The sequence below is a fragment of the Austrofundulus limnaeus genome, unplaced genomic scaffold (assembly GCF_001266775.1).
Source record: "Austrofundulus limnaeus strain Quisiro unplaced genomic scaffold, Austrofundulus_limnaeus-1.0 Scaffold287, whole genome shotgun sequence".
NCBI lineage: Eukaryota > Metazoa > Chordata > Actinopteri > Cyprinodontiformes > Rivulidae > Austrofundulus > Austrofundulus limnaeus.
In genome coordinates, this window is record NW_013952689.1 from 693,745 (window position 1) to 703,936 (window position 10,192).

General features: G+C 38.3%; 1 protein-coding gene across 2 annotated transcripts in view; it reads left to right on the forward strand.

Annotated features, from left to right (window-relative positions):
• Positions 1-10,192, forward strand: part of si:dkeyp-110a12.4 (alpha-tectorin) — a 21,395-nt gene that overhangs the window by 5,413 nt on the left and 5,790 nt on the right. The window contains exons 4-6 of one of the 2 annotated variants that reach the window (XM_014021307.1): positions 2,814-2,974; positions 3,569-3,704; positions 9,020-9,114. In XM_014021307.1, the coding sequence (XP_013876761.1) occupies positions 2,814-2,974; positions 3,569-3,704; positions 9,020-9,114 (392 nt within the window). The remainder of the gene's footprint in view (positions 1-2,813; positions 2,975-3,568; positions 3,705-9,019; positions 9,115-10,192) is intronic. The other variant, XM_014021308.1, reaches the window with a different exon arrangement.

The following is a 10,192-nucleotide window of genomic DNA, read 5'->3' on the forward strand; positions in this document are numbered from 1 at the left end:
GGTGGTTCCATCATGCTGTGGGACTGTGTGACCAGTACAGGGACTGGGAATCTTGTTAAAGTTGAGGGACGCATGGATTCCAACCAGTATCAGCAGATTCTGGAGACCAATGTCCAGGAATCAGTGACAAACCTGAAGCTGCTGAAGCCGAGTTTGCATCTTCCAACAAGATAACCACCCTAAACACTGCTCAGAATCTACTAAGGCATTCATGCAGAGGAACAAGTAGAACGTTCTGGAATGACCATCTCAGTCCCCAGACCTGAATATTATTGAAAATCTGTGGTGTCACTTAAAGAGACCTGTCCATGCTCAGAAACCATCAAACCTGAATGAACTAGAGATGTTTTGTAAAGAAGAATGATCTAAAATACTTTCAGCCACAATCCAGACTCTCATTAGAAGCTATAGGAAGTGTTTAGAGGCTGTTATTTCTGTGAAAGGAGGATCTACTAAATATTGAGTTAAATGTTCTTTTGGTGCCCAAATTTGTACACCTGCCTAATTTTGTTTAACCAATTATTGCACACTTTCTGTAAATCATATCAACTTCATTTTATTTCTCAAATATCACTGTGTTTGTCCCCTATATGATATATTTAACTGATTTTTTTTATCCAAACAATCAATGATTTATAAAGGTAAATCAGGAAAATTAACAAGGGTGCCCAAACTTTTTCATATGACTGCAGTTGGACTTTCCTTGACACAGCATGGGCTCCAGAACCAATCTCCTCCAGAGGGGCTAAACCTTTTTCCACTCTGGAGTTACCCATGGTGAGAGGTGCCAAGCTGGTGTGGGTCTACTTAAACCCCCTCCCCATGGGCATGCCTGTATGTAGTTCTCGGTTTAGCCTTGGCCTCAGAAGTGGTTCCAACTGGGTAGAACCGAGTATTGCTGGCTTACGATGTTCACATCAGCAGACCTGTGGATTGGTTGAGCTGAGGCAGAACTTGCAAACTCTTCCTGGAGAGAGGAGAAGGAAACGAGCGCATACTGCTTGAGCTGAACGGAGTCGTCTGAAGTCAGCAGATATTCCAGGAGGTTTCAGACACTCTGGCCGCCCACGTTTACACAAACACTTATAAATAGTGCCTTGGCAAATAATAATTTTAAAAAAGATAGAAAACAACTCCAAACATCGCTGATGTCCCCCGTTTCCATTCAGTAATTCAATTCAAATACAATTCAAAAATACTTTATTGATCCCAGAGGGAAATTAGGTGTTGTTGTATCTCATTTAACTAAAGAATGACCAACTGTTAGCAGTTTTGTTGGAATCATCACAGGCCTTCATTATTTAAATAACTTCAAAAGATGAACTGATGGATGGATGGAAGAGGGGCTAAAGTGATCTTGTCAAACTACTACACAAACAAGTTGAGCAGGTCTTCCTTATGATGCACATAAAATTTGGTTCAGATCGGATCATGTATGTGTGATTTATAGCCAACCTGTGCAAAGTGGGCGGGGTTGAATTGATCTTGTCAAACTACTATACAAACATGCTGATCAGGTCTCTTTGACGATGTACATAAAATTTGGTTCACCATTGATTCATGTATGTGTGATTTAGAGCCAACCATGTGCAAAGTGTTTCCTGGATGTGGAGAAAGTCTTGAACTGGGGGTGTTGCGTGGGTTCTCAGTTGGTATGGTATTAGGGTTCTATTGTTATGGACCATTCAGTCCTTGTACCAACTTTCCGAGACTCTAGTTTTCAATGTTGGTAGTAAGTTGGACCCCTTCAGGGTTAGACTAAGACTCTGCCAGAGCTGCTTATACTCACTGATTCAGTTCATAACTTATACCGACACTATTTCTCACTGCAGCTAAAGGTCAGAAGGGATTAAATTTAGTGTAAAGTTTTAATATTAGCTAATGTGGCATTCTTTCGTGGTCTTGAGAAGAGTTGTTTTATAAACCTATATTAAAAAAAAAAACAAACTAAACTTTAAAGCTAGCATAAGCCTGGCCTGGAGGAAGACTTTCGCATTTTGTCTATGACTGATGTCACACCTGTTACTAACTACTGATAAATGTGACAGAACATCACTTCAACAATGACCCTTTATTGTTTAACTGGTTGGTTCAGTTTTGTGTTAGTTCACCACAGCCAGATGAATTTAAAATGTTAACAGATATTGAGCTAAAATAAGATTTAGAAGGAGCTGGGGGTTATTTACAACCCATACTCTGAACAGGGGTGTATGGGGCTGCAGTGGTTGGAGCTATCACCTCTCAGCAGGAAGGTCAGTGTATTGCCTCCTGGCCTGGGGTATTTCTAAGGGTAGTTTACATGTTCCCCCTGTGCACATGTGGGTTTTCTTCAGGTATTCAGGTTTCCTCTAAATATTTCTGTTTGGTTAAGTGGGTGTTGCTCATTTTAAATACATCTGATGGACAAAAAAAAAATGCACAAACAGTGAAATCCAGACAGTAAGGAGTGAAGAGACAAAAAAAAAAAAAAAAAAAACAGTGGCTGTTTGTACTCAGATTGAAGAGCAGTGTTGTTGGGTTTTTTCCCCCCAACTATGTATCTGGACCTTATTTGACCCAACAATAACCTCCTCACTGACCTTGTAGCTGTAAATGATCAGGATTTATGTGAAAATCCTGATTATTTGTTGGAAGGCCATAAACCATTGGCTCATCATTTTAACTGGGCGACCCCTGCTTCACCACATCGGTGCCCTTAAATTATGAAGGGATCCTGTGAGATCTCCCAGTGTTGGAAAGACTTGACCTTCAGTTTAAACATGATGAAACTGTTTGAACAGACCCCTCTGCTGACCTTTGACCTCTCTCTGTAGGTCACAGATGATACACACATCATGTTCATTAACACGATACAGAACAACATTTCAGATGTTATTACAAGAAACTACATCAACATAACCTTTGTGTGCCGCTACCCCATCAGCTACATGGTTCAACAAAGCCATGGCGAAAACCTGATCCGAGTGGAAGTCAGGTACCTGTTTTCATTTTTATATTTAACAGTTTGTTCTCAGTACATGACTGATTTCAGCCATCTTTTTATTCTTATAAACTTAGCACAATTTGTAAGGAAATTTGTGTTTGGTAGATTATTTCTTTGTTGTAAAAATGCTTCTTGGCAATAAATATGCTGGGCGCCTGATTAGCAGCACCCGGAGATACCAGAAGCTCAAAACAAGAGTCAAAAGAAGCTGTTTGACAGAGAAGATTTGGCAAAGTTTCATGTGCACAACCCACATACTCAGCTCCACTGCTCATCCCACAAATGCATGTTCCTTACAAATTATTAATCCTTTATTTTACCAGGAGAGGAAACTCCTTGAGATTAAAAATCTCATTTTCAAGAGTGCTCTGGCCAAAACTGGGAACAGAAAAACAAACAAAAAAACTGAAATGTGGCACCATTTAAAAGGGAAATTAACAGGTTTTCCAACGGTATAAGATTCACTGCCACTAAGCAATGTTACAAATAAATAATCTACCAAACACACATTTCTTACTTTTTGTGCTAAGTTTATTTAACAGTTTGTTCTGATTTCGAATGATTTTAACCCTTTACATCCTACAGAAGCATCACTCTTAACACCGAGGATGGGAACTTCTCTGTGTCCATGTTGTTGTATAAAGACAGAGTATTTCAGGACAAATGGACCTCTGTTCCGTCACTGACCCTGGATGATCATGTTTTTGTCAAAGTTTTTATGGTAAATTAAACTTTGTTACTTTTCCTGTAAAAACACAATCTGAATGCCAAGAGCTGATTAAGTTTGCTGAAACGGAGTCGTTGACGTTTAAACAAGCAGAACAGAAGCTAAAATGAACGGTAACTGAATCAATCAAAACACTAAAGTCAGTAAAACAGAAGCTGAAAGCTCAACTTTGTAAAGCAGCTAAAAGCTAAAATCTGCTAGACTTTAACTCAAAGCTAAAATTAGAAAAACAGGACAAATATTGTAGCTAAGATCTAAAATAAGCAAAACAGCCAAAAGCTAAAACAAGCAAAATAGTAAATAAAAGCTAAAGTCTGTAAAATCATAGCTCAGAGCTAAAACTAGTAAAACTAGTAAAAGAATAGCACTACAATAGCTAGAATCTAAAATAAGCAAAACAGCCAAAAGCTAAAACAAGCAAAAATAGCAGTTAAAAGATAAAGTTACCAAGGCAGTAGCTAAAAGCCCAAACCAGCAAAGCAGTACAGTATACAGTAGGTATAATTAACTAAACAGCTAAAAGCTAATACAAGCAAAATGGAAGTTAAAAGCCATAACTAGCAAAACAGTAGCTAAAAGTTAAAAATAGCATAAGAAGATAAATAAAAAGTGAGTTTGTTGAAACTGTTTTCGGAGAACAAAGTTTCTGAATTTACTGACTTTGTAAATAAAGTTAAATATTTTAAAAAGTTAAAAAATGGCTAAAAGTCTCATCACCTGATTCAGCTGAATGTTTTGATTTGTGATAACTTTAGCACAGGGGTCTGCAACCTGCGGCTCTGGGGCCACATGTGGCTCTTTGGTCCCCCTTCAGTGGCGTTTTGAAAATATGGTCAAACATAACAGAATATTTTCTTTTGGGTTTTATACCCACAACACAAATCAATTTGTATGCAAATATGTGATCAATACTAATACAAAAGGTAAAACATGTTAGCTCATGCTAGCCTGTTGTTTACTTAAATATTCCAATTTCTTTCTATGATCTTTCTCTCAAACCCATCAGGATTACCTTTAAATAATTTGAAGACTACATAATAATAATAATTGAAAAAAAATATGTCTAAATAATTCAATTGTACTAGTTTTAATGAAATTTGATATAAACTATACAGTATTTTTCTTGTTTACATGAATATGGTCTTTTTATTTGTCCTGATGTGTATAATATTAAATAATATAATAATGATAACAATATTTTTTTAGTTTTATAATGACACTTCTACTGACCGTAAAGTTTTCTGAAAAAGCCTCGAAAAGGTCCACAGACCACCAGTTGATAATCATAGTTGCAGTTTGTTTTGCGGCTCCGGACACATTTTATTAATGAAACAAGGAGCACAAATGGCTCTTTTGATCGTAAAGGTTGCAGACCCCTGCTTTAGCACAAATTCTGCAGAAGTATAAACAGGAAAACAACAGTGTAAATGTAAACTTAGCACTCAAAAATAAAAATAAAAAGATTTATTGGACTTTATTAGTGTTAATACTCAGATATTGTCATATTTGGAACATTATTGTATTTTAGTTGTCTTCTCTAAAAACAGAAAATGAAAAAAAATATATTTTTATACACAGTCCCCTCCAAAAGTATTGGAGCAACAAGTCAAATTCTGTTGTTTTGTTGGACACTGAAGATATTTGAGTTTAAGATCAATAGATGAGACAAGAGTTCTGAATGTCAGCTTTTATTTCCTGGTATTTACATGTACGAGTGTTAAACAACTTAGGATATATCACCGTTTGTAATACACCACAGCACTTTAATCCTAAAGTAAATAACATTTAATATTTGGTGGCATAACTCTTGCTGACTACCTCAAGCCTGCGACCCATCAACATCAGGAAACCTGCATTCTTCATTTGTCATGCTGTTCCAGGCTTTTACCGCAGCTTCTTATAGTTCTTGTTGTTTCCTCCCTTCAGTCTCCTCTTCAGGAGGAGAAATGCTCTGTTGGGTTCAGGTCAGGTGATTGACTTGTCCAATCTAAACCCTGATGAAGTCCTTTGTGTTGTTGGCAGTGTGCTTTGAGTCATTGTCCTGTTTCATGATAAAATTGCTCCAGATTAGTTTGGATAAATTTCTCTGTAACTTGGCAGACAAAATGGCTTGTGCACTGTGGAGGTTGTTGGTGATGTCACTTCCTGATGTTTTGGTTTTTTTTCACAGCTCTCACAATGTTTCTGTCATCAACTCCTGTTGTTTTCCTTGACTGACCTGTTGGACGTCTGTTGCTCAGAACACCAGCAGTTTCTTTCTTATTCAGGATAATCCAAAGTGTTGTGATTGCCTAATGTTTGTCCAATGGCTCTGGTTGATTTTCCTTTTCTCAGCTTTCTCCCGTAGACAGCTCTCTGGTCTTCATGTTGTTTTATCCTCTTTAACAAGAAATACCTACTTTATAGGTAAAACAGAGCCTTCTCTCACTCTGCTCCCCAACTCTGGAACACTCTTCCTCCTGACATCTGTAACGTGACTCTCTTCTTATCTTCAAAGCACAACTCAAAATATATCGGCTTCATTCACAAAATGCCTGAATGAGACCACGATGTAAAAAGAAGTTGAAACGAGCTCCCCCCTGACACTCCTCCGTGCTTCAGAGCAAGATAATAACAGATCCAGGCAGGCGACATGGTGTGAAAAAAGGGGGGAAAATGCAGTCCTGCACCTTAGTAATGATAGTGAACTAATGACATTAGCGTGTGACCGGGCCGCTCCTCGAACAACAACAAACACATGTTCGTCTGTAATGGCTGCCGTCTACCGGTGTTCTGAAAAAGTTTGTATCCCTGAAAAAACGTTTCCCCACCAGAGGGGGCGCTCGCGAGTAGGAAGTAATCTGCTTTTCCCCCAGAAGATGGTCCAAATCTCATGTGAAGTCTCTGACTTTTGTTTTGGCGTGTAGGGGTCACCTCGAGTTACATTATCAAGGAAACTGTCTTGGACTCTCAGTCCTCTGATGGGCCTTTGAAGGGACAACAACTCTGTTCCACTTAGAACTGHATCTAGGCCACCCCAGGTAGCCTTAACCTCAAAGAGACATTCTCTTTCCTTCTAAATCAGATAAAAACAGAAGAATCTTCTCTTATTTGATTTATTGTTCTCTTAACTGAAAGTATTACGCATTTTGATGATCAGAGAATGTTTATTAAAGTTACAGAAGAGAGGACAGATCTCTTTTCTCCCTCAGTATGATTTCAGCTACTGTATGTATGGTTTTTCTGTGGGAAAATTCTTATTTAACTAAAATAATCTTTATGGTTTAAGTTGATGAAATATCAATGTTTTACTTGCCTGAATCATATTTGCAAATGTTTTGAACTTGAAGCTATTCATTTTTCTTTCAGTTATGTTTTAAATAAGTACTCATCGGATAATTTAAATAGGTTATGAAATGTGTTGTTCTGAACCACACAGCAGCAGCAATAATCTTTGTTTTAGTTTCAGGAGGCACAGCGAGCTCTGAAACTAACACTTTCCTTGATAATTTCTTTTTCTAATCTAATCTTCTGGAGGGCGGACCATAGATTCTCTTAGCTTTTAGGAACTAACAGTTTCCACCCGTCCAGGAGAACAGTAAGGTGACTGACGGCCGTCAGTCACTGTGACAGCTAGATTCTCTCCAGGGAATCAAAAGCTGAAAACTGTGTCAGGTTTGGCCCCTTCAGGCCACCGGGGAAACCTCACAGTGTGGAAAACCACGCCTGGTTTATCCACCTTCAGAAACTCTCCAGACGGAAGTTTTATTTACAACCTGGGTTCCAGTCGAGGCCTTGTCTTCTGGTTACGGCTGATGTGGACGCTAAACGAGTCAAGGAGCACGCCTTGGGGTCCCCTGTTCGACGGTCTAAAGACAGATTCTCCAGCAGCACCCTCGTCTACCTGGCAGGTGACAGAACATCATCTCAAGGTAAAAGCTGGCTGTGTGTGACGTCGAGGTCTGACCAAAGCTGAGCACAGAACGCTTCGCCCTTCTGGTTAAAACCCACATTATTTAAGATTTATAAGAAAGCTAACATCTTTCTTCCTCCTTTCTCTTAAACTCTTCTTTGCCAACCCTAAGATAACTTGCCTCAAATGTCTGGTATTTAACATCTAAACTGACGTTTGTGTTTCTATTGAAGTGTGGTTAACAATTAAGAAGTTAAAAGCTTGTTATTGTTGGTCCCAAAACTTTTATAGGAAATTAATTGTTCACAATCAGGTGTACTCTAGTTAAATTTTGTATGATTTGTAAAATAAATGATCACATACTATGGTTCAAATCAACATTCACTGACAGAGTTACTTTTTGTGCCCATTGATTCTTGCACTAAAGAAATGTTTATCCAAAATAAAAAGTGATCCCTGCTAATTAAATTACTCTTATAACCTTGTTATAAGAAGTGTAAGCTAAACCCTTACAGGCGCCTCCTGGTGGACTATGTGTAAAATGCCAGAATTCATATGATGCTGCTACAGCTGATATATATTTGTTGTCAAAATACCTTTTAGTACATATGTTGTTAAAATAAAATGAACAGTCCAATGATCATTTTACTGATATGTATAAAGACTGCAAAGGCTGAAAAATCTTGAAGTCTGTATGAAGTTGGAGGTAGTTTAAGGATTAAATTTTTATGCTTTTTAAGCTCAAGAAAGTGGGGGTCGTATTATACATGAGATCGTATTATACACAAATAAATATGGTAATTTCTTTTTGTTTTAGTGGTTTTTATAGTCATTTTATTGTTAATATTGTGTTTTTAATGTTGGAAAGTGTCCTTGGGTGTCTTGAAAGGTGCTAACAGATAAACTGCATTATTATTATTATTATTATTATTATTATTATAGGTTTAAACCCAGGCTATTTAATGTTTGAACAGTCAGCCTGACATTCAGAACTCCTGTCTCGTGTCATTTGATGTTAAACCCAGGTCTTCAGTGAACAACACAAAGAAGGGAATCTGATTGGCTGTTCCAATGCTTTTGGAGGGGACTTAATAAACAAAGGCCTGTTGATGGCACCTCTGTTTTTTTGCTGAACCTTTCAAAGACTTCCTGATGAAAGCATTGAAGTGTTCTTAGTATTGACAGCTATTTTTGGATGATGTTACCACTGTGTAGTTGCCCAGTGTGAAGCAATGTGTTGTGGATAGATGTTCCAAGTAACATTAGAGCTGTAACACTTCACACGTGACCCGGCAGTCTTATGAAAGCTGCTTCACTTCAGCTGCAGGTGGAACCACTTGTCCACCTGTTGTTTGTGTCCTGTGAATCAGCACTTCACGAGAAAAGGTTAAGAGTGACTTTCTTTGGTTTCTCTCAGACTCCCGCTCACCTGAGGCTGCGTTTAGAGCGGTGCTGGGCCACACCGAGCAGAGAGCCGTTCAGCAACATTCAGTACACTTTCATCAGAGACAGGTCTGCAGCTGGACTGAGGATAATGTGTCTGTGCTTCGTTTGTCTTAAATGTTTGCAAAATGTTTCATGAACTACTAAACACTTAGAAAGTAATCATTAGATGTACATCTACATCTGATTACCAATTCTTAGTTACATCAATTCAGTATGGCTGCCACATGTTATCAACCAACAGTCAGTTTTACAGATATTAGAATCATTTAAAGAGGTCTCTGTTTGTTTGTGGTGTGCCCTGTTTCAATCTTATTGCTCTACATTAACAAACAGCTTATGTTCTGTTCCTGAAAAGCTGTTGAAATCTCAACTAGGATCATTTGTTTCCCAGAAGCACCGGCCAGACAACAAATCCCAGAGCTGGGTCATGTGACTCGTGTCTGAGAGGCCTTTCATACCTGGGCCGGTCTTAGCCAATGTGGCACCCTAGGCAAGCCTTCAGGCGGTGCCTCTTGTGCAGTTTTCTAAATCTCACTGCTAATTTACATACATTCACATACCAAATTAAATAGTTTTGTTTTTGATGGTTTTCTTATCTTTATTAACCAGGTTGTCCAATTAAAATTGTTACCATTATAATTAATTTGAAACAGAATAGTAGAAGTGTATCTCATACCTGCCAACATCTGCTGATATGAGGAACACCTATTCATGTTAACCAGCTGCTGTGGACTGAAGCAGTTCTAGGGGGGTCCAGGGTTATATTTTCCTGGAAAATGTTGTAAAAGATCTATTCGAAACTACATTTTCCAGCCATTTGAAGATGAGTTTACTAATTTTTTTTATTAATAAACCAACATAAAATCAATAATTTATGAAGGTAGAACACAGAAAACCAGACTTTAACCTGAACTTTCTCTAATGGTGCGTTCACACCAAACGCGATTTCAGCGTCAGGAGCATCAGGTTTACATACAAAGTCTATGGTGGACGCGCTTCAATCAGCGTTGGGAAGGGCTGCGGCGCATCAAGCGCAATTAGAGCAGCGCGATTTGAATGATTTGAACGATTTGAACGATCTGAGCGTTCGACGCACTTGATGCGCAAATCACTGAAGTTAGAAAATCTGAACTTTTGCAGCTCG